The sequence below is a fragment of the Podarcis gaigeae genome, assembly GCF_964106915.1.
Source record: "Podarcis gaigeae genome assembly, chromosome: 14".
NCBI lineage: Eukaryota > Metazoa > Chordata > Lepidosauria > Squamata > Lacertidae > Podarcis > Podarcis gaigeae.
The window spans coordinates 37,869,831-37,895,268 of record NC_139690.1 but is presented as its reverse complement, the minus strand read 5'-3'; the positions used below and the strand labels follow the sequence as shown (position 1 = coordinate 37,895,268).

Sequence of the window (25,438 nt, the reverse complement as noted above, 5' to 3'; positions counted from 1 at the left end):
CCTGTGTTCTGGAACCTCAACAGGTCACAGTAAGGATAGCACTTGACCAGCTGAAGCTGGTACGTCAGCAACAAGCACTCCTGAAAAATGGTGACCTGGCTACATGCCTGATAACTTTAAGACTAGATTACTACAATATGTTCTATGTGGGGCAGCAGCTGCATCTGGAGACTGTTCAGAATCTTCAATGGGTTCAAGGTGCAACAGCCTCATTATCAGGAGTTACTGAGAGCACATAAAACTTGTACCAAGAGATCTGCAATGGTTCCCAAACATAATTCAAAGTTCTTTAAAGCTCAACCATAAAGCTCTAATGGCTTTGGCATTTTTAGAGAGCATCATTTCAGTATGAGCCCCATATCCATACACCAAGGGTCTCCATCTTTGTCATAGGCTAGATTGAGGATAACAAGGAACATGTCCTTTTCCTGCAGCAGCATTTTTTTTCTGAAAGACTCACACTAGGTCAACTAGGTTTTCACCAGCCTTTTAAAAGAAAACAGAATAGTTTCAGGCCTTACTGATGAGGAAACTTGAATCAAATCAACCAGTCAAGTTTTTATATTTTGTTCTGCTGTCCATTTGTAGAGTGGTTTTTTAATGCAACGATTATTAATAGTTTATATTTATTCTGCTTCATTGTGTACGTTTTATTGAATATGTTGTTCCCCAAGGGCTCTGTACAGCTATGCTGCAGGACCTACGGTAAATGTTAAAATACCATATTTACTCAAATCTAATGCTCAACGTTTTTAGCCAAATTACGTTGCAAAAATTAAGGTGTGAATTAGATTCAATGGCACATTTACATTTACCAGCAAATACTTTTTTTGGTTTCAAGGTTCTGAAAATTGAGGTGCGCATTATATTCAATAGCAGTATTGCTGATAGACATGTTGGCCTATTAGAGGGGGCAGGAGGGAATCCAAAGGCATAATATTTTTATTAGGATCAGCAAATCTTTTCGGTCCTAGTAAAGATACTGTGTTACGGCTGCTACATAAAATATTTTATTATCATAATATAACAAAACCTTAACAGATTTTGCAACTGTGAGGCACATTATTAGAGGTTTTAGAAGAGTTTAAATTATATTGCACAACTAATATGCTATTTGGGGCTATCTCTTGGGTTTCTGAAAGCTATAGTGCTCCAGCTGGTTGAGAGGAAGGAGAAAGGAAGAAGCACTTGCACAAGTGCTAAAGCCTGGCCTCACAGTACAGAGATGGAAGATTTAGAAAATTGAAGTGCAAATACGTGAACAGTGCAATCCTATACATCTCGACTCAAAATTAAAAACCATTGAGTGGGATTTACTTCCAGGTTAAGGTGCATAATAACCCATTTAAGGCTGCAGTCTTAAAGTGCTTTCTATGTGTGATGCAGTTTGCTGCCTGAAAGTGCTAAAACAAGAAGCACCTACTTGTCAAGAAAGAGAAATAACAACAACAAAGTTATTAAATCAGCCGGATGGGTGGATGTACTTCCTGTAAGCCCAATTTCCCACCATTTCCTTTGAAAATGGTAATGTTGATACATGTTTGATGTAGATACAATATTTGGACAGCTACCGATCTGATGAGAGGCTCTTCCCACCAAGCCTACTTAGCCAATATCACAAAATGAACGTATACTTTTAAATTATATTTTAATGCAAATAAACAGATGTTGCCTGTATTTAGATCATTCCACTGTAAAAACAGATTTTAAAGCCTAAAAACATTTTATGTTTGTGGCAAACCTACTTTATTTACTCTTACAAGCATTCTCTATTTTTTAAAAAACAACTTTTTAAGATTCAAAGAATAACCTTTATGCAAATACTAAGCCCATTACTGGTATCAGACCATCACTTCACATCTCTAATTCATTCTGAGTGGGTGGAAGAAGAGTTTAGTCCCTGGGGCCAACAAGAATCAAGCTCTAATTAATAAAAACTTATTTGACAGATCCACTTACATTTCATGACTAACAGTGCATGATGCAAGGACAAGATTTAACTGACTATCCAAAACTTAGTGCGATAAACTGAAAACATTGTTGATCATTATTGAGTTGATGGAATATCTGCCCCATAAGAACAGTAAATCACAATGCAGTTAGAATTACAAAGTGTAGGATCTCTTGTACATATTATCCTCTCAAAAAATAAATAAATGATGGTATGAAATTTAAAAAAAAAACACACACATTTTTCTTTACATTCATTTAATACATTAGGACCTTGGATCTTAAAAACACTTATTACAAAGCAAGTGATTTGAGTAGAACTTATTCCTAAGAATATTTTAAGTCAGAGTATTAACTACAGCATCTTTTTAGATAGATTTTCTTTGTTTACAGACAAAAGGCAGTAAGGATCAATTCATTCATTTTGTCTTCAGTGCGACTGAAAAAGTGACATAGGAACTACTTCCTACAGCAGGGATAGCTAACCTGTGGTCTTCCAGATGCTGCTGGACAACAACTCCCATCATCCCTGACCACTGGCCATGAGGAGGCCTCCTTGCCCTACAGAAGACTATTTGTGTCAAGTTGCTCTTTCACAGTGGTAGTAGTTTTAAATAAGCTGAAACAAAGTTGCAACATAAGCAACACCACACTTCGCTCCATTTCAGCAGCCACTATTCTACAAATGCAACATATGCAGAGATTGAAAGTTGATTAATTCCATATTATTAATCTGGCCCTGTAACATGCTTACTCTGATGCATAATCTGCAACATCCTACTGAATGCATGAGTTACTTAGGACTTCAACCAAAATTCAAACTGCAGGTGGGTCAAACACCGTGCACAAATATTGCTATTCTTGCAATTAGAGAAGTTTGTGTCCATTTTTTGCTACAGTGCATAATAATGTGTGACTTTCTTTGATGACTAGCATATCACAAATTGTTGTGAAACTCCCTTCAGTTTCACAACCGGTTTGTCATGTGGACGAGTGGGGGGTAAGGGGAACCTACTGCATGATTAAAAATACATTCAGAGCCCCATTGGGATAATGGAATCAGTTTCATAATTCTCTGGACATAAATGTGTTTTAATTCCAAAGGAGTAATATTTCATTTTCTAATTCTTCAGTTCCTTCAAAAGATGTATTTTCAAGAATCTGAGTAATATGAAAGTACAAAACAGTAAAAAACTTTAACATGGATCTTTAAAAATACTGATAAATACAAATTTGTTTTCACAAAATAAGATAGGATTAGAATCCATGATTGAGAAATTCATTAAAAAATGCCTAAATGAGCAGAATGGAATTTCTTAAAATGAGTAAAATATTTGCACAGGAAAAACTGTCAAGGAAGTATGAAACTATTATTAAATTTGAAAGCGTAACTAGGAAATTATTGGAATAGATAGATTAGCTTGGATCTGAAAGACCTTGCCATGTGACTGAAATGCATAGGGGCATGCCAATCCCATCCCACCCCCCAGCTATACTCCCCACCCATTTTCCTCCACTGCCCAAAAGATTGCTCTGTAGTGTTCCCCCTTCCTTGGCAGAGTTTCCAGCAGACATAGGGATTGTAGATGTGGGTTGATATACAACCACTCTCACTGTGTGAGTAGAATACCCATTCCCTCACACAGGAATCTAAACCCAATCATGTGAGATAGCAATTATTTTTGCTAATTTTTTTTTGCTAAAATAATTTTGCTAATTATTTTTGAAAATTGGGAGAAATCTAGCAAAAAAATGAGGAACTGTTACCCATGAACTAGTTTTAGATTCTACTGAAGAATATATAAGCAAACAATGAAAATAGTGTTGTCAATAGCTGTGAACAAGATAAACTTGCTGCGGCTGAAAGAGCTTTGAGTACCCTGTAGAAAGCTGGTAAATTTCAGCTACAGTATGTTTTGAGAGGACTAATACATGCTGATATGTAAACTTACTTACCTCACCACTAACCACTTAAAATCGTGTCCCTTACAGTCTGTTTCAATACATTCAATGTGAATCTGGAAAATGAAAGATCACAAAAAAAGAATCTAAAATTTCCTCTTAACATTTATTTATATATACAAATAATCTTAGTTTCTGATTCAGGAAGCTGCCTTGTGTGGCTGGAGCAGGTCCAGTTTTCCTGTTTCCACTAAATACACGGAGAAGATAAAACTAATTTAAAGGGACCCTGATTAACTTAACATAGTACTCAAGTACAAGATTTGCACAATGTAACATTTATCACCCAGCTAAAGAATTAGAAAATGATATTCCATTAACTGTACAGAATAGAATAGTACCATCATCTTTATTACGGCCAAAGACCAACATAGGTTAAAATAGGAACACACAGTAATTTAGGAAATAAAATGGGTAAAATGAGTGCCTCAAAGAAGGGGGGATGCATGAGGGAGACTTAAAATCAGCTAGAGAGTTAAGAGCAAGAAGTTGCAAAAGTAACTATAGAAGGAGGGTGCAAGAGAGGGCACGGGTCTTGAGTTTAGGTCTGGTACATGACCCAAACCATTCTTCGGTGAATGTCCATCATAGCAGTGCAAAACCTGGCAGCTGGGTATGTTACATCTTAGTTTGCATCTTGAAGTAGCAAGGAGGTATAGCATTGCTCTGTCTGTGCAGAGAATTGGTGCAGAATTTGCAGGATGAACCTGACACATCTGCATTTCCCCTCCTCGTACGGTACCTTCCTAAAAGGGCCTTCCTGGATAGCTGAGGGGAAGGCCTGATCTCGGCCAAAGTGAAGGCCCTTTGCTGTTTTGGTATTTCTAGGATGGTTATATATGGCATTTGGGAATTGAGGTATTTTTTCGGTTTAGTATTATAGCTACTTAAGTTCTGAGCCTGCTATGCTGTTCCTATTCGAATTCAATCTAAAAGATATTAAAGTTCTCCATTATATGCATCAAGACTTTGCTATCAGAACCATAGCAAGAATTCATAATTTAAATTCACACACTTCTAATGAGAGGTTTAGAACAGAAAACCCAACATTTTCTCTTCTTTTCATCACCAGTTTATATTTCAATTAGAAATATTTCCCCAAATGGTAATTTCAGAAAACTCTACATAATGATGTTTAGTTTTGCAGAGAAATACACATAAGGCAGGAATGAATAAGAACATGTACAATTTCTTTTTTAAATAATGCAGAGAAGACTACTTCTCTCCCCCCTTCCCAGGGGCTGCTTTCTGTCAAACATCTCCTTTAATATACAGAACGTATACTGGATGTAAACTTAAGTTTAAAAGCAGTTTAATATATAGAATTGATGGGGTCATCTGAGGATAATTGCTGGTTAGTTTCTAGTGACTGCTGTACTATTATTTAGTTTGTCTTAATCTTTGTCCAAATATACAGTGCACCAACTATTGTGTATAAAGAATTGCTCATCTTAAATTTTTATGTACTTTTAAGTCTCATATATGCAAATGACTGTTATACGATCACTCCTATGTTATAACTCTTGTTCACAATGTTTATGTAACCATACACTCGGTTATGTAAATATTACCTCACTGATTACTGCACATATAACTATTCCAGTCATTCAATGGCTGCACTGTAGTAAGAATGCAAAGGTTCCCATCTTATTTTACCATATTGACTCTAAGCTCTCTTTATCTTCTTTCTACCTTAGAAGCTCAGGTAGGAGAGAGAAGGGTGTATTCTATGCCTAATGAGCAAAGGTGCCTCCAGCAAGGTAGTACTGAGACATTATACAATACACTGGATGCCCCAACCAGGCAGATAGAACTGCCTCCTTGTGTGCAGGGGTTCCAAGATAAGAAGAATAAGGATGGCACATCCCATATCACTTATACACTTAAGGCCACATAGATCAGGATCAACTCCTAGCTTAAAACGAAACTCCAATTCTCACTTTTGTTACAAAACAAAAATGATCGCAATCATTACTAGAGGTCCTAGGAGACTAAGCACCCAAGTTTTAGTCATGTTTGCTCCTGGTGTTGGAGCATATTCCCAACATAAATTATACTTGCTTCTCCATATTAGCCAAAATATATAGAATCAAAGAGGCACCAAATAAATCTCAATTAAAATACAAGCATTTAAAAAGCATACCATGGAGCATAGAACTGTGTTACAGCAATGCTTTTCAAAATAGCAACTGTATTCAAATAAGAGTTAGGAAATGTTTTGCTCTGAAAAAAAGCAATGGGAAGGGAATATATTTATCCTTTACATAAATAATAAAGAATATATCCACAATTGTTCACAATGATGCTGTAATATGACTGCTAAGAAAAACACATCCCTTGTGCATAAGTAGTTTCAGGATGGAACATATTTAATATTGTAAAACAAAAATACAAATTTTCATGATCAGCTGAATTTTGAAAATATTCAGAAATACTCAGAGTTAAGGGAGTTTCTTAAAGGTGAAATATTGAAGGTACAAATGTAAAGGTAGCCTTTTCAACTGTTTTGATTGTAGAGCAAGCACCTTCCAAGCATAATCACAGTATGACATATCCCAAAAGGCAAACATTAATTACAAAAAAGTAAAAAAAGTTGTATCCCACAAAGGTATGTCTTGGCTCCACTGCAGTTCAACAACTCCTTAAATAATTTGAAAACCTGAGTGAGAAACACACTCAGTCAGTTTGCAAATCATATGAGGATCCGCAAGCAGCATAAAGAAAAAATGTTATCCTTACGTAGGGTGGTATTCAACTAAGCTTTACAAAGAGTAGGCCCAGTGAAATTAATAAAAAGTATGTAAGTAAGGTTTAAGGTTGTTACAAAATAGGCAAATAATAAGATTGCATTAACAAATATACTGTATGCAAGACACAATAGGGGTAATAGTCCTGATCAGCTGAAAAAAAGGCCTCCGCTACAGTCTGATATTTACTTTGATAAAACTGACAAACATCAGTTGAGCCAACAAACCTAGTTTTGGACTTCAGGTGTGTATGGGTGTGCTAAATGATGAAAAAAATGCCTACACACAGGTGGGGGTACCTATGATGTCAGGAGAAAGCTATGGTAGATACTTTTCCATACGGAAGGTGACAGATAAAGATAAATTTTCTATAATTGGTGTCTTCACTACTTCAACACTTACAGGAAATTTTAAAAGATTAGTACCAGGAAAAGGAGAGGCTAATGATTATGTAATTAAGTTCAACAAGTAGCACAACTTAAGATCTTCAGGCTCCCAGACCCAAAGGTAACCAAAAACGATTTTCACATTGTGTACAAAAAGGCTAAGGTTACAGAAATTCAAAAGTGACAAATTCGCTCCACTTCCCAGTGGGGAGGAGTTGCAATGGACCGTGTGGCCACCCACTCCCCACCGGGGGCGGGGGACTTTGTCCCCTGTTGCCTGGGGGATCCCGGCCACGTCAGAGCCCAGTCAGCCAATCCACTGGCCGGGGGGCGGGGCATGACCAGGACAGTTTAAACTGAGGAGCGAGCCAAAGGACATCCTCTTTGGCTCTCTTCCTCAATTCAAAAGTGACAAATACATCCACTGGAACAATCCAGCTGCCTCTTTTACAGAATACAGTGTTACCTCGGGTTAAGAACTTAATTCACTCTGGAGGTCTGTTCTTAACCTGAAACTGTTCTTAACGTGAAGCACCACTTTAGCTAATGGGCCCACTGCACCGCCACTGCACGATTTCTGTTCTCATCCTGAAGCAAAGTTCTTAACCCAAAGTAATATTTCTGGGTTAGCGGAGTCTGCAACCTGAAGCGTATGTAACTCGAGGTACCACTGTACAGAAATCTGGGAGTTGAGAAGGAAATGGGACATAAGTTGTTCTCACACTGGAAACCCAATGTTCAATTCAGTTTAAGGAACTACTGGATGAGATCCCATGGTCAGAAATACTCAAAGAGAAGGGGGTTTCTTAAAGGTGAAATATTGAAAGCACAAATGCAGATAATTCCAACAAGAAAGAAAAGTGGGAGGCATCTGAAGAAACCACTATAGCTGCCTAAGGAATTTACAAATGAGCTGAGATGTAAGAAGGGCCTGTATAAGAAATGGAAGAAAGCTGAAATCATGAAGTAGCCAGCAGTGGCAGTGAGAAGGTCAGGCATAACGAGCTCAGGCTTGCATGAGAGGTTAAAAACAATAATAAAAGGTTTTTCCGGCTATGTTCAAAACAAGAGGAAGAACAAGCAAGCAGTAGGTACTCTGTGTGGAGAAAATGTAAAAGTATAGAAGTACAGTGTCCAGATCAAAGAAAGTCCTAGTACTGCTCTATTCTGCTTTGGTTAGACCACACCTGGAGTACTGTGCCCAGCTCTGGATGCCACAATTTAAGGAGGATATTGACAAGCTGGAACATGTGCAGAGGAAGGCAACCAAGGGTCTGGAAGCCAAACCTTATGAGGGAGTTGAGTATGTTCAGTCTTGAAAAGAGGAGACTGATAGGAGATATGATAACCATCTTCAAATATCTAAAGGGCTGTCACATGGAAGACTGAGCAAGCTCTTCTTCTGCTCCAGGGGGTAGGACCCGAACCAATGGCTTCAAGTTACAAGAAAGGAGATTCTGGCTAAACATTGGGAATAACTTTCTGACAGTAAGATCTGTTCAACAATGGAACAGACTCCCTCAGAAGGTGGTGGACTCTTCTCTGTCATTGATACTTTAGTTGAGATTCCTGCATTGCAGGTTGTTAGTCTGGGTGACTCTCAAGATCCGCTCCAGCTCTACAATTCTGTGATTTTATTATTTATTTTATTGCAGTGATTTTACAGTTATAGTAACCCTAACTGGTATAATAAAAGTTTCAGAGAAAAAAAGTAATAAAGCTAGTCCCTCCCGCTGCAGCGATGTCCCTGTTATTTTGTGGACTTTCCCTTAAAGGCTGTGCATCTCCCTCTTAATCAGTGAAATAGAATAAATCCCCCACCTCTCACAAATGAAAAATGAAAAAGATCTTTTGATAACGTAAGTGAAAGTTATAAAGCTCAGTTTAAGACAAGAGGGAAAAGCAATACTGTCAGCAGCAGGCATCTCTACCTCACCCCAATCTATATTCCATCAGTGCTAAGATTGTGACTTGAGGGATGAAGACATTTAGATTCGGCTCCCCACCTTTTCATAGAATCACAGACTGGCAGAGTTGGAAGATACTCCCAAGGGTCATGTAGTCCAACCCCCTGCAATGTAGGAATCTTTTTGGCCAGCATGCGGCTTAAGCCCACAACCTCAAGATTAAGAGTATCACACTCTACCAAATGAGGTATCCACAGTCTCAGTGGTCAGTCATATCCCTGCTAATCTGAGTAAACATGGATACATACAGCTCTGGCTGTTAGCACCCGCTGCTACACATGCAAACAGCTAGATCAGGGCCAAATCAGGTAAATAAAGTGGCAGAGCTACTTTCCTCAGTAAAGAGCACAGGCAAATTGTTGGGGAAATTAAGAGAACAAAAACACAGGGCCCCAGAGAATTCAACAGAAAGCACATAGTTCCCTTCATACTGATTGCAGCAATTTTCTTCCCCTTGCAACTCCAAATAAAATGGCAAAACTTCCACTGACACAAAAATGTTCATTTAAAATTCTCAAGTATTAGGGTTAATATTGTTACTGAAAAGCATAGCTACTTGCATATTTTCAATACACTAGGTATAGACTTTTCCAAGCAATGTGAACTGAAATATTTCAGGATTCCCTAGTCCCAATGAAAAATTCTCATCTTTTGAAGGGACAGGCTCACAAGTCATTCACTAGACAAATAATGAATATATTTGTCCTGTTGTATAAAAAGTACTTTTTGAATACCAAAAGTACACCATAAATTTATTTTACTTTACTTGTTATATTTTATCCTGTCCCATCTCTGATGTTTGGAGGCGATGTACACTGTGCTAGCTCTCTCTGTATGATCCTCACCTTGCAAGTGTGTGGCTGGGAACTTGAACCCTGGTCATTCTAACTACTAAACCAGAAACAGCCAACACAATGACCTCCACATGATGTTGGACTACAACTCCCATCATCCTTGCCATTGGCTATGCTAGCTGGAGCTGACAGGATTTGGAGTACAGTGGTACCTCAGGTTAAGAACTTAATTCGTTCTGGAGGTCTGTTCTTAACCTGAAACTGTTCTTAACCTGAAGCACCACTTTAGCTAATGGGGCCTCCTGCTGCTGCACCGCTGCTGCACGATTTCTGTTCTCATCCTGAAGCAAAGTTCTTAACCCGAGGTAATATTTCTGGGTTAGTGGAGTCTGTAACCTGAAGCGTATGTAACCTGAAGCATTTGTAACCCGAGGTACCACTGTATAGCTAACAAAATGTGGAAGGCTCCATGTTGACTATCCCTGCACTACATTATGCTGGAGGCAGTTTGCTTCTAAATAGTGTACTGTACTGTGCTTGAAACCACAGGAATTGAGAGTAATGTTGCGCTCAGGTCCTGTTTACGGTTTTCCCATAGGCATGTAGTTGGCTACTGTGAGAATAGGATGCTGGACCAGAACAGGTAATTGGCCTGTCCCAGCATGCTCTTCTTATGTGCCATGGTCTATTATGATTATGATACTCTGCATGTGTGTGTTTTAAAACTCTGCTACCATTCCTGAAGGATGTAAGGAATACTAGAAGTTGCCTTATTCTGAGACAAACCACTGGCCCATCTAGCTCAGAAGTGTCTACCCTGACTGGCAATGATTCTCAGGCAAGAGACTTCCCCACCAAAAAGAGCCAACTCCTGGGGGCCAAGGTCCCTTCACCTTCCCCAAACAAGATATTTGAGGGTGCTAGCACCCCCCAGGTGATGGGCAAACGTTGTGGGTGCACCCCATCTATTATGCAGGGCAGTGCTTACCCTGCCCCCCCAAAAAAATTTTATTCAGGCTGGCAGCCCTGTTCCCAACCCGATCTGGAGATGCTGACCAAAGAGGATGCAGTACTACTGCGTTACGACCCTTCCCCTTGAGTTTCCAGGTACAGCAGGTACGTCACTGTCGGCCCTAAAACCACCGACGCCCATGATCAGTCCTGCTGACTTTTGGGAAGGGGGCCATCCTACCTAGTGGTTCCACCTCTTCCCCTCCCCGCACCTTGTCATAGTACCAAAGAACCCGAAAATTAAGACCCTGCGGCGCGCGTGCTGGCACACACATACACACGTTAAGCGTAACCCGCGCTGACCCGACCCCGGCGGCAATTTTGCAGGCTCCAGAAATGCAGCCACTTCTGGGGAGGGTCCCCGCGGAGTTCGCAGCCTCCTGGAAGCCCCGCCCCCTCTGGACCCCGAGGTCACAATCTGCAGGCGCTCGCGCAAACAACCAAGACCGCGGAACGGCTGTGTGTGTGTCGCGCGCGCTCGGTGGAGAAACGTCGCCCCCTTCTCCACCCACCCCCCGCACAACCGCGACCCTTCGCCTCAAGCCTGCGCTGCCACCGCCGTCGCGGGGGGGGTGGGGTGGGGAGAACGGGAAAGAGGGAAAAAATAATTTCTCTCAAATATACGGAGTTACACACATTACGCCCTCTCCTCCCCTTCGTCAGCTGAACCCCGCCGCGAACCCGAAGTCCGCCCCTCACTCACCCTCTCTGGACGCTACAGCCGCGGACATGTCCTCTCGCGAGCTTTGGCAGCGAGAGTTTACAAAAGTCGAGGGAGAGGCGGAGGAGAAGGTGGGGGGTGAGAGAGGAGAGCACCGTGCGCGAGAGAGCGGGGGGGGGGTGCGTTGGTGGGCGTGGCGGGGAGACCCAGCGCGCTCGGCTGATTGGGCGTCGCTTCAGCGCCGAAGCGCCAGGCGGGCAAAGGTGTTTGCGGAGGGGAAGGCACGCGACGCTCCCTCGCGCAAAGACCGTTGGCTTTCCTCGGGGAGATGGGGGTGGGGAGAGAGCTGCCCTTGGCGCCACCTCTTCCATCCGGGTGTTTTCCCACCTTTTTTCACCCCCCCCCTTTCCACCTCCTGCTTCTTTTGTAACTTTCTGAGGCGAGTTGGCACAAGTTGCGCGAAGTTGCCAGTAATGCCAGCCGGAGCCACCTCACACTTGGGAAGCTTCTTTAAAGCGTTTCCCTCCTTCTTCACGAAACAAAAATGCGTATAAACGAAATGTTTAGGAGCGCGCGAGGAAAGGCTTGCGGCACCTTAAAAGGCACCAGCTGCAGCCCCTAACCCCGTTTACCTGGGAGAGAGCAGCATTGAATTTAATAGGATGTACAATAAAGGGAGGAAATGTAACAAACGAACAAACAACGGTTCCCAGCCATTACCTCATAACTTTCTCATAAGACTACACAGTGAATTCGATGTTAAAAGGGGAAACTTTTTATTTCATATTGCTTAACTAGATTGTTATTTTAACTTCATAATAAAAGTTTTGAAAACTTAAAAAATTAACAGAATTTCCTTTTCACCAGACCTGATTAGGATTGCGCTTTAAGAGATTTATTTGGCTGTGCAGCCAACAGTCCTACCAGGAGTAGACCCACTGAAATTAATGGGCTGTGTCCATTAATTTCAATGGGTCTCCTCTAAGTAGGGCTGGCATTGAATCTCCTGTTGCGGCAGATGCTCTGGTGGCCTCAGGACCTTGCTTCAGGGCACAAAAATAGATGCCGCTGTTACAGGAAAAATCTGAGGGCTCCCTTGGACAAAACAAAGACACCAACCAGGATAACTTGGAGCAGAACAGCAGCCTGTAGGCTTGGCCTTTATTGAACTGTTGCAACAGGGTGTTCCCCTCACTTGCAGGAGAGAGGAAAGACCCAGAAGAATAGTGTGCAAGGTCTTATAAAAACTTTTGAAATTCCCCTCCTCTAGATCAAGCCCACCCCCAGAAACATCATGCATACATTACAGAAAGGAGGGGTTGAGGGAGGAGTTGGTGGTAACCTGAGTGTCCTGTCACCTGGCTGGTTCCTCCCTTCCCCCCCTCCCCATGAGTCACTTCCAGGAGACAAAGGGGAGTTTGCAGTTTCCTGCCCCCAGAGGGAAGATCTGATCATTGTCCTTTGTTTCAGTCCATGCTGAATCCACTCCCATATGCAAGTTCTTTGTGATCTTGATTGTCTTCTGTCTGGGATCATCAGGGTTGGCATGGGCAGGGCTCCTGTGGATGTGCTGAGACGGTGAAGGGATTATGACTGACCAGGACTAAGCCACCCCCCTTTGTTAGTTCTTGTCATATGGAGTAAAATAAAAATGGAACAGTGCAAATCCGATGTATGGTTGATTTTATATGAATTTATAACAGAAATGTGGCGTATGTTGTGTGTGTGTGTGAAGTTTGTACAAACAGAATGATTGGGGTGGGGGGGTTCCTGCTACACCACAAATCTTTCAAAAGTGCTACAAACCTGCACGTGCTCAGGGTCACATACTGCAAATTAGTTGCCTCCTCTTTCCCCTTCCTGTTTTAATCCACAGTCAGTGCAGTTAAAGGTGAAATTTTCCTCCAGCCTTCATATTTTCATAAATCTATGTGGTTAGCACACTTTCAAGCAGCAAAATTTTCCTATTGTTAACCATCACCGAGACAGGAAATGCTGTGCCTAATGAATTCCTTCCTGTCACACAGATGTTACAAAGGTGTTGGAGACCTTGCCAGAAATCAAAAGCAGTGGCTGTCTTATCTGTAATCGCGATTGTACAAAACTAAGGGTTGTTTGATTGTTAATTTTTAAAAGCATAGTGGTCAAGGGTCTGCTATTAATTACTTACATTTATATCCTGTATTTCTTTTGTCATGGAATCCAAAGGAGTGTGTTGTAAATGTTGGGCACTTTATTTTTAAAATCAAATAGCCATTTCACTTGGCTACAAATACATATATGAATTTGAGTTGGTTATTTGCTTAGCTCCAATACCCAGCCTATATCCTCCATTTCTCACCATGTCACAAAAGTTGGATGCCCCCACCCCCACTCTTTGCAATATTCCAGGCAGTTCCAGGCACTAACACAGGGTCTATGATCTCTTGGAAAATTTAACGCATGGCAGAAACTGTTGTAGCTTTAATAAATATTATTTATTCACATATTTACACCTACAGTCCACGTGGAGAGAGTCCAGATCTTACATGTTCATTTCAAGAGGAGTTTGTTCCCCACAGCAGTTCAGCACTGGAGTCAAAGGCATCTCTCCCAGCCAGTCTGCCCAAGATCAATCGCTCCCTTTTTTCTCCCCCTTGTTCCCAGCACACCTTGCTAAAGACACTCTTTTTTTGTTTCTTCACACTCAGTTACTCTGGCAGTCTGCCCAGACCCAAGATTGCTCTCAGGTGGGCCATCAACACCTTTTGTCATGTTAATTCCCTATCCCAGGTGGAAAGCAAGTTTAGCCTGTATTTTGCCCACTCGCCTGCAATCTTCTCTTCAGTACTCCAAATAATCAAAATCCTACCATTTTTAAATTTCTATGGTTTAAGGGCGGGTTCCCCCCCTCTATAACAGTATTTACTACATTTTAAACACCTGCCCACTCCTACACAGAGCTGGGGTCCTTGCCCCCCTTTTTTTGAGGTTGGTTAGGCTAAGAGATTGTGAACGTCTTTTGGTTACTAACAATGAAACCCCATCCATGTTTGTTCAGAGGTAAATCCTATTGAGATGGACACAATAATAGTGGATGTATTCTGCTTTAGGTTTTTCTACAGTGTTTCCCCAGTGCTACCACATTATTATTATCTGGAGGGACAGCAGCATAGCACAAGCAAGTCTAAAAATAAAGTCTGTGATACGGAATATGCAGTGATTGGAAATGAAACAGAGTGACCACCCCAAATGTTTACAAACTCAAACAATATTGAAAGTGGGGTTGTGTGTTACTTCCCCAAAAGCATGATGAGCACAAATTACAATAAATACACAATAAAAAGGACGTCTGGAAGGGATCTTAGCTACTAGGCTACAAAGTATTTTGTTACAGATCCCCACTTGTACATCTGTTTCAGACCAAAGAACCCCCAAAGTGGTGTGTTCCTGATGGAAAATGCAGTTGAATTTAGCATTAGTTATGCTGACAAACTATGTGCAAGAGCTTGAAGAAAATGTCCAGAGGAAAGCAGCCAGATTAGTTTAGCATTTCTGTAAACAAAAGTATTACCATTGAGTCTCCTTTAAGTCCTTAACAATTGTGTTTTTCCAAAAATAATCATAAGAAAATAACCTGACTTTATTGCAGAACTAAACGGGCTTCTCAAAAGAAAGTATGGAGCCAGTTTTCAGTTTCCAAAACCAAAATCAAGATAAAAGGTGTATTATTAGATCTCAGAAAAAGAAACCATACATATGGAATGGGGAAATGTTCCATGAGTGTTTTACCCTGGAGTATATCTAATTAGGCAATCCCATTTTCTAATCCTTGCCAAAGATGGTGTAGCATCCTGGTCCTTTTGTTTCTTCTTATTCACAAATACTACCCAAAAAAAGTTGGGTGGGAGGAGATGCATACATTTAAAGCACATATAGAAAAGCACTAGATAAAAGTGTGGCACTGATATTACTACAATAATAGAAGTCCTGTGTTTCTGGTTGCTGGGCAGCCGACTTGAGAGTCCAGGAGGTTTTAAGTGCTCCTGATCCTGAATATATTATTTTCTATATAAATTCTCCCTGCACTGAAGAAGTTTATAGGAGATTTTAAATGTAAGCAGAAACATTGGAACCTGCACCCAGTTTCATAATGGGCTGGGCTAGATTGAAACCTCATTGTCACAGTGACCATGTAAACATACACTACCCTCAAATCCAGAGATGCAACTGCCAGTTTTTGAATCAATACAAGTTTGGTAGCTCTCTCAGGGTCCAATGGTGGGTAAGCAGGCAAGATTGACTTCCCACTCTCATAATTTATATTGAAAGCTCCTTGGGGACAGAGAGATCTTTTTTATTTTTGTTTACAGAAGTCTGTTAAACTCTGTAAATGTGTGTTGATGGCTCTGAATAAGAATAATAAATGAAGAGCTGGATATTGCACCTCACAGTAGGAAGCATGGGTACATGGAAGCAAAGACATCACTTTGGACATTCTGCAAGAGAGCAGGAATACATCCAGATCAGGAGAGAGAGAGACTGGCTAGCTTAGCGCTGTCTTTGGGCATCCCAATGGGGCCAGAATCTACTCTCAAATTTTTGATACAGGTGGTCTGTTTTCCCTTCATGTCTGTGGCTGTGTGGTCAACACTTTGAGCAGTCTTTCAAGTTCCATGATTTGTAAGCAGCAATGAGCTCAGCTGCAGGCACACAGGAACTGAAGTTGATGCAACAGGGACTAACTAGCAAGAACTTGAAAGGGTGTCTGCCTGCAGTCAAGTTCAAAAAGTCAATGAGCAAGTTCAGAACCTCCAGCCTGCTTCACAATTGGTCACACCAGCTCAGAACCTCATTGTCATAGCAACCATGAAAAGATTACATGATCATACTGACCATGGGAAGATTACATGATCATAGTGACCATGGAAAGTTTTCCTGGGTTCTAGAGCTGCAATTACCACTTTCTGAATCAATTACAAAATTATTGTTACAAAAGCTCAGTGCCAGTCCCTCTCTCTGCCAAGCCATGGCAAGAGCACATGGGATCTCAGACGCTCACACAGGGTCTGTGTCCCTTTGGAGAACAGAAGACACAATGGAGGCTGTCATGCTTTAGGAAATAGGATTTACTCATCTATTTACACCCTCAGTCTGCATGGAGAGAGTCCAAATCTTACAGCATGGCCCAAAGCATTAATCAAAACCCTGGCAGTTACTAATTTATAGGCTTTACTCCAAATCTCTAACAATATGTATGCTAGCTCTCACAGGGTCCATTGGTGGTTAATTAGGCAAGTGTCCTGAACCCCTAGCCTACCTGGAAGCAAGTCGGTATGTCAAGTCCCCAGACCAGGGTCAATCCACATGTCCAAACCGAAGCAGTCCAACAGAGATCCTGAAGCATCAAAGCCAAGATCCATCAACATGCTGCCTTTTTTATACTTTGCATGCAGATTGCAGCATCTGGGCTTGATGAGGCATGTGACCCTCACCTGTTCCAAGCCAAATCCAGCTGAGGAATCACACACTTCCTCCCAGAGCTAGCAAGCCCCACCTGGCCAGCTAGGGAGCTGGGCTGTGGGCCATTGCCTGCCTTAGTCTCCTGGAGCACCACTCCTGCTGCTCCCTGTGCCTTAGAGCCCTCTGTGTTCATGGGGACAGGGGCCCCTCTGGCTCTGGTGATGGGTCCTGTGGCTCTGGGTCCTGTGCACTGGCCCCCATCCCCTCGTCATCCTCCATCACCTTCCTACTACACTTCCTACTACACCAACATCTCCTTCCCCATCCACAGCTTGCCCCAGTGTGTCCCAGTCCCAGTCCCAGCTACACCTCTCGCTAGGATCCTCTTCCTCCTTCCTGTTGTCCTGCCAGTTCATGACAGCAAGGTTGCCACCTGGAGTAGACAAGACATGGGGAACCAATATTAGTGGTCAGGGAAAGCCTGTGTCTCCTGTTTATTTAAAGTGTTTAATCATGTGCTTCAGCTGAAAACATTTCCCAGAGTAGCTAGTTCCCAGAGTAACCGATCAGCAATCACTGACCTCACATTTACAATTTAAAAGACACAGCACAGAAGGAAAAGAGGTTGTAATGGAGGAAGAAACAAAAACAAAAACAAACTTATAACTGTTTCTAATTACTCCAGGAGTAACCCTCCAGATGTTGGACTATAGCCCCTGCATGGCCAATGGTATGATGGGAGTTGTAGTCCAGCAACATTTGGAGGGCACCACATTAGAGATCTCAGAATAAATAGGCATCAGACAGGGCTGCATGTTTGCTTAAAACACAGCTTTAGGGATTCCACAAATAACAAGTGGGAGAGGCAACAAAGTATTGCTGTGTGGAATGCTGCTGTTTAGAATCCCATCCGTTCCACCAACAACCACCACTCATTTTCTACACAAAATAGTCAGCATTCTGTGTCCACTGAGCAAACTCAATTTTCATCATACTGTTTTTGGTGTACCTCCCACTCCTATTTTTTAATATTTCTGAAAGTCTTGGAGTTCCTCCAACCCTACTGATACCTCCGCTCACGTGTATGTGTGTGGTACTCTTGGCTACACAAGCAGCAGCGCTCACAGCCGCTCACAACATTGTGGCACTCACAACATTGGAAATAGAAGGAATGATATCAAAATAAAAATGTTCTCCGGTTATAGGGATGGGGAAGAAATTCTATTCAGTTCACATCTGAAGGCAAACTTGTCTAATTCTGCACTTCTAATTCTGAAACAATATGCAAACAGAGACAAAACTGTCATTTGAAATTTTGCAACGCGGTTCTCCAGCCAAATAATATGTATGAAAACGCACATGCTAGGGTAAAATGTGCATATAAAGGCACACATTAGCAACAATAACATACAAAAATGCATATTAGGTTGAAATGCTTTGCAAAAAATGTGTATATTAGACAAAATCACATATAAAAATGTGTACAGTATATAGTACTGAAGAATTTTAATGGGAACTTGAAAACAAAAATTGCAAACTGGTATGGACACATGGGCATAACCAGAATTTTTGTTGGGGGACAGGCCTTTTGTGGGGGGGGGGAGAACCTCAGGTTGCTATGTATTTTAATTGATTATTATTGATTATGAGGGACAGCTGCCCCCCCCTTGGCTACACCCATGTATGAAAATGTAGGGATCTGAACACAGGACTGGAAAAATGAGAAACTGAAGAAACCAAAATGCATGAGATTCTTTCATGCCAACTGATTAATGTTAGGAGGTGCTCCAAATAAATCTAAATCAATCAATAAATACTTGTAAAAGAAAGTATAGAGAGTGATATCCAATGATGTGTGACTGGATTTCCATTCTCTCTTCTATCCTCTGCAGCCCCCAAAATTGTTCTGCAGGGTCCCCACCCCTGCCTTTGCAGCAGATCTGGTCAGCATGTGGGGGTCTGCAGGGAAGAGCAATCCCATTGGAGTACCAGAAATCCATGCAGAACTGAGTATCACTCAGGGTCACTAGAACATGATAATAATGGAAATACATTTTATAACAGCCAGGATACCAGGGGAAAAGAAGTTCAAATACTTTGAGGTTTAGTTTACTTTAACTACAACTCTGGTGCCAAACTTTTTTTTTTAATGAACAGCTTTTATATCTTCTTTCTCAGCTGAATTGAAAGGCTTTGCATGGAGGCTTTAGCAAAACGAAGAGAACACTCAGTCCTAGCAACAAAATGAAAAACAGAACAAGCATCCTAAGAGAAAACTAAGCCCAGTTTACCCCTCGGATATACAGCTCTAACATTTTTTTAGCTGTCACTCCTCTAATGGTGCTATAGTACTCCTCCTCCCATGTGTTTTTTTTGTTTTTTTTTTGTTTTTTTTTTGTTTTAGTGTGGCATCTTATCCAGAGTGAATTTAATCCAGTTTGCTGTCTAGATGAATTTGGACTGCAATTGTTTTCATAGTGACCAATCAGGATGTTGGTAACTGGCCTGGTCTGGATTTCACTGTTAGACATGACAGGTTGACATTGTTCAGAAGAGATGAGTTATGAAGCTTTTATCACATCTTTTTAGCTTGCCATCTGCTATTAATAGCAACTAACTCCACAAAGATTACAAAGTAACCACTCACATGGGAGGCATTTTTCAATCTATTTAATATATGAACAGAAAGTGTTATTGGCACATTTTTTTGACCAGCTCAACATAGTTAGAAGGAGGAACACAAGCGATTGCAGCAACTGGCCATCAGCAGTCTCTGAATATAAAATAATCTCATCTAATACACTGGACTATAGGCAGTCCTATAAGTATTTAAATTCAGAGTGGGGCTGCAAGTCTGCTTCTAGTTAGAGTAAGGCTAAGTTACACAGTCACTGCATCAGAGCTCCCAGTTGGACATACTTGCAAGTACATAGGAACACCAGAAGCAGTCTTCTACAAAGTCAGACCATTAGTCCATCTAACTCAATCTTGTCTACACTGACTGGCAGCAGCTCTCCAGGGTTTCAAGCAGGGAGTCTTTCCCAGCCCTATAGGGAGATGCTGAGAACTGCACCTGGGACCTTCTGTATTCAAAGCAGATACTCTACCACTGAGTGACGACCTTTCCCTAAAATAGTTGTGTAGGGGACAAGTCCAGTGTTAGCACAAGGCATGTTCGGGCAGGTGCTGGACACCTGCCATCCCCCTCACACACGATGAGATATTGGCACCATGGGGCTGAGCAGCTTCTGACTGCCATCTTGAATTTGTCCCCAATACCCCTGAAATAGGGACATCCTAAGTAAAAGTGGGACATTCCAGGATCAAATCAGAAACCAGGACGGCTTCTGTAAATCTGGGTCTGTCCCTGGAAAATTGGGGCCCTTGGAGGGTCTGCATTCTGACATGAGGAGAGGTGCATAGAGCATATCTCTGGGGCAAACATGGCGGTAGCTGAGGTAGTACAAGTCCCCCCACCCCAGTTGATGGGGATAGCTGATGAGGGGGGCACTCACACACCATTGTGTGGTCCTCTTTTTCTGCTCTTTTAGGTGTGACAGCCATTTGATGTTATGTTACATATCCCACAATGGGCATTTTGCATTGTATTACATCCCCATGGCAGCCATTTTGTGACTGGTACCCATTCTTAACATTCCCATAGGCCCCAACAGGCCCCCCCAAGAGTGGTGACCCTTTACCCAGCTGAATGCATTGCACTTCACAGGCCAGCCACATGCATAACTGCATTTTTTAAAAAAAGTATTTGTACTCCTTTTCTTCCACAGGATTTGCTCTTGAGAAATGTCACTGGGGAAGCTGCCTTAAATCAACAACAGTTCTTACACACCAGCAGGCGTGACTTCTCTGCGCTGGTAATATGAGACTTTGCCTGTATCTATGAAAATGACGCCTGGAAACGTAAGCTAAAAACAACTCCTGCTTTATATATAGAAACTGTTTTATTTGCAGACCAGACCCAGAATAAATAATGAGGTAATTTTTAAGAGGAACCCAGAGCTGTAGTCTGTTAATGTTAACCAAACAATGGAACACAGTTTTGCCTCTTGATTTCTGGAAGACATTCATTATCGGAAGACTAGTAGCCTCTTGTTGAAGGCAGTGCCTTTTGCATTTATAGTATGAGTCACAATACTTTCTCTTTGAGGTTCTTCCAGAACACTTTCTGCATCCTGATCCTATGCAGTGCGAAGGAAGCCCCACTGAGTCCAACAGGGCTTACTCAAAAGAAAGTGTTCTTAAGCGGGACCTGTAAGAGCATGTTGCAGCATGAGGTTCCTGTTCAGGTGTTTGAGAGAAGCTAACCATGTCCTTTTACAGGAAACTCCATTCCATTTCCCCTCCTCAATTAATTTTGAAACAAACGAACAAACATACATAAGGGGGGAGAAACAAACAAACAAACAAACAAACAAACAGACAGACAGAAAAAGAGCTCTTCTGGATCTCACCAAAGGTGAGGATAACTTGGGGAATGGGATGACTTTGAGAATCTCTGTGGTATGTATTAAAAAGAGGAGGCCTATAGAATAATGCAGCTGCTGTGCAAACCAAACCAAAAGCATAGCTGTCAACTTTTCACTTTTCTTGCGAGGAATCCTATTCGGAATAAGGGAATTTCCCTTAAAAAAAGGGAAAGGTTGACAGCTATGCAAAAGTAATGTTTGGAATCCTACAGCACACTGTGTGTGTGTCATTATTTAGACTATCTATTATGCAAGTTGAAGTGGATCATTCTTTTCCATTGAAAAGCTGATCTTGTGCTTAAATGTTCCTCTCTTCAGACCTGTGGATTTGCAGATGCAGGTCCCTACAGTATAATGCTTCCTCTCCTTTTTTCCCCTTTGGCCTTTGGGATGTGCCAACTCCTATTATTAGGCTTTGTTGGCCCTGCCCATTTGTCATGGTTCTACACCAGCTGAAGCGGGAGAAAAGGGGAGGGCAATAAATAAGCAGCCCCCATTTACACAGGACTAGTGTATCACTGCTTCCAAGTGCTGTCCTCCTGCCTTCATTCAGTGTACAGAGGGTAGGTACATGTTCAAGATGCTGTGTTGTTCCTAACTATTAAGAAGAAACAAGGACTGTGTTATGAGTTAGATTAATGGTCTCAGTTTTGTTTTTAGTGTGCTATTGCAATATTTAGCAAGGCTCTGTGGGTTGGTGGGAGCACGACACACACTCAGTGGGAGCTTTAAATAGAAGGGGACGACTAGGATTCTGAACAATCCTCCTACTAGAGAGTCAAATTTAACAGGGGCTAGCCTTGAGATCTTTGTATTACAGGGACCATGATCTGGTTAAAGCAGGGGTGGGGAAGCTGTGCTTCCCCAGCTGCTGTTAGACTGCATCTCTCTCATCCCTGAACAAGCTGGCTGGGGCTGATGGGAGCTGGGAGTCCAATTGCATATCTGGGAGTCCAATAGCATGTCTGGCTTTTGAGATCTTGGTGGAGGAATGAATCCCTAGGAGTTCTAGTTGATTCTGCATGGATTAGTGTACACACAGACAAATGGTTCTAAAGGGCAAGAAGTGTTCTCAGTGGTCAAACCCTAGTCATAGAAGTCTTTGCTCTCATTAAGTTTGATGGATCCCATCTCTTTATGTGCCTTACTGGATAGCAAATACTTTTTTTGTAGGGGGACAAGCTTTTGTTTTGTCTTTTGTATCACCTGTTTGAGCTATTTAAAAATGTAAGTTGCCCTGCATGGTATCATCTTAAGTTGGAAGGGGCGTTTCCCATTCTCTTAAATGCAGGAGAGCGTAAGATCCATTAAGAGCATTGTAGCACATTAAAATCAAGACAAATTTATCATGGCACTTCATCAAATGCACGAGGTGTTGCACATGGGCTCTAGGTGCTGTGCCCCTGCTCACATTGCTCTCCAACCCCACCAACCTCCACCTCCTGCCAAACTGCCCCACCTCCCAGTACCCCAAACTCCACCACTTGATTCCCTTAGACAAGGGATCATTTCCACCTTGCAGGCCAGCTTTGACAGGTGGGTTGGGCAACGCACCTGTGAATCACATAGCATCACGGATATTACGCGGTTATCTGGTGGATTGGCCTGCACACCTGTCAAGGGCCTCCTCTTGCCACAGCTGCTCATATCAACACCATTTCTGTCTCAGCAGTTGAGTACAATGAAGATGCAAGTAGTGGCATCAGAGCAGGATGGTTGTGGGGGAGCTGCTCAGTTTCACCTATTACTCTGCAGCTTACCTCCATCTTGCAGAGCAAGAGATTTGGCACTACTTTACATAAAAGTTACGACCTTTTTCTACAGCAAAATGCTGTTTATTCCCAAGGAAACGGATTTACCTTCAAGGTAGTTGTGATGGTGCTATGATTTGGGATGAGTTAAAATGCAAAACTGCACATGCTCAGGACATTTGCTCCTTTTATATGAATACAGGGCACAGATCATCCTTGTTCCTGACCATAGTTACTGAAGATTAATGCAAGTATTTTTAAAAAATAATCCTGTTAATACATGGAACTCTTCAAAAAACAATGAGTCTTGTAGTACCTTAAAAGAGCAACACATTTTATTGTGGTATAAGTTCTGAAAAGGGGAAATCTGCAAAGATATACCATTTGGAGGGTACTTAAAATTGTTAGAAATTCAGGGTTATTACAACATAGAATTAAAAATCCACAGAAATATTCCACTAGGAATAACATGTCCTCTAGCCCCAAGTGGATATCTTTCAACTCCCAAGTTTACATTTTTGTTTGATTTCTACTAAAGCCAAAATATTTCACAGATAATTGAAATGTTTTGACCAGGAGTGCATGTGTGCGGAGTAGGGATGGGGAGTCTGTTTCAATGGGTCCAAGAATTAAATGTTTAATGACTACCACACAGGCAATTTTTGCAGACTGGATTGTGGGCTGAAAATAAAGACAACACTCAAAGACGTGTGCTGCTCCTTGTATGTCCCTGCCGTCTTCCAAGAATGAAAGATGGAGAAGCCCCAACTCTTCAGTTCCTAATCAAAAATACTAAAAGGCAGGCATGATCCTTACCCAACTTCATTTAGAGGAAGAATGGAAAGATCAGTCAATTTCGGTTCTCTCTGTTTCTAATTTTACAATCTTAAATCCAGTTCCTCACATTTTTGCAACAATGTGTGATTTAAAAGCAAAAGAAAACAAAAAAACAAAAAGCCCTCTTGAAAATCCATCAGCATCTTAGGGCAAATTTCTCCTAATGCATTTGTACGCCATTTTGACTAACAAATACATTCCTTGCAAGAATCTTCCCTAATACAATGCATTTTTGTATGTTATTTTCATGAATACATTCATCATTATGCATACTGTCCCCTGACATGCATTTTTTTTTGGTACACTTTGCTTGATTGGAGAACTGCATCACAAATTTCAGATAAGTGTGAATTTTGAAGGATGGCTGTGTTTTGGTTCTCATCTTATTTCAGGATGTGTGAATTAGGTAACTTTGCCTTTCAGTGCAAAATGGATCAAATTTCTCTTCCATCCCTAGTTCAGATAGGCTTCATATAAAAATAGTATACCTGTCTGAACTTGCCCAGGCCTTAAAACTGGAAATTTCACATTTTGGTATTTGCAATTAAAATTGGAATCTACACATGACCTTAACTGCAGAGTTTTGCACTCCCTAGTTTTCCTCTGACACACACAAATTGCAAATGCAAGACACTTAATCTGGATGAGGATGGTGTGTGTGTGTGTGTGTGTGTGTGTGTGAAGGTGGATACAAGCTATTGTCCCTCTTGCAATCCCTAATCAATTGAGGCTCTTTGTTCCTGCAATCTGTAATGCCAAAAATTCCCATTGAAGCAAATTCAATGAGAATTGATTTTTTGCAACAGAAAAAAGCAAATCACAGACCACTGACCAATTGCATCTGGAACAGCTCCTATTTGTTGATTGCTAGCAACATCCTTCCAAAGGAATGCTAGACCAGGCAGACCTCGTTCTGATCTGCAAGTTGCTGGCTAGGTTCTTAATTACGACAGCAGACTTTGGATTGTTTAAACACCAATCAGTAATGCCATCATTGTTAAAGGATTCTGAGATTTGCTTTGTGAATACAAAAGCAGGAGCTGCGGCAAAACACTGCAGGGTGAGTGATGCTGTTCAGGATTCCAGCCCCACCCACCTGTCAGCTAGCGTTCGCAGTCCCCCTATTGGGTTGTCTCCCCCCCCCCCATTTGATCCCCTACATGTTTTTATTACTTCTGCAAGCCTTGAGGCTCTTGCCAAGCCTGCTGATCCTATCCTCTTGTGCATGGGTGATGCAGTTTTGGCTACATAAACCACGGCACCTACAGCCTGAACACTAGAAACAGAGTGACTCATGAAACAGATGGAACAGGAATTCTTGTAAATAAGCAAACAAAGTCAAAGAAGTCAACCCCCTCCTGTTCTAATCAGTTCCTTGAAGAGAGGAGTAGTTTCTGGAAATGAAACCTAATACCAGTAAGCTTGGAATGTACCCCACATGTT

At 41.6% G+C, this 25,438-nt stretch overlaps 1 protein-coding gene and 1 long non-coding RNA gene across 6 annotated transcripts in view; one reads left to right on the top strand and one right to left on the bottom strand.

The window, feature by feature from the left end:
• The window catches only part of MRTFB (myocardin related transcription factor B), a 96,656-nt gene extending 79,777 nt beyond the window's left edge, over nucleotides 1-16,879 (bottom strand). Inside the window, exons 1-2 of one of the 5 annotated variants that reach the window (XM_083711321.1) lie at nucleotides 16,778-16,879; nucleotides 3,907-3,968 (exon numbers count right to left, since the gene is read on the bottom strand). In XM_083711321.1, coding sequence (XP_083567447.1) covers nucleotides 3,907-3,968; nucleotides 16,778-16,864 — 149 coding nt within the window. In that variant the 5' untranslated portion in view covers nucleotides 16,865-16,879. Of the gene's footprint in view, nucleotides 1-3,906; nucleotides 3,969-6,055; nucleotides 6,114-11,520; nucleotides 12,282-16,777 lie in introns of those variants that run through there. The other 4 variants (XM_083711323.1, XM_083711322.1, XM_083711325.1 and 1 more) reach the window with 4 other exon arrangements.
• Nucleotides 11,839-24,186, top strand: LOC310831379. Its single transcript, XR_014557826.1, has 3 exons — nucleotides 11,839-11,917; nucleotides 20,709-20,841; nucleotides 23,814-24,186. It is a non-coding gene; the product is annotated as an uncharacterized lncRNA (long non-coding RNA).
• The last annotated feature ends 1,252 nt before the right edge of the window (nucleotides 24,187-25,438 follow it).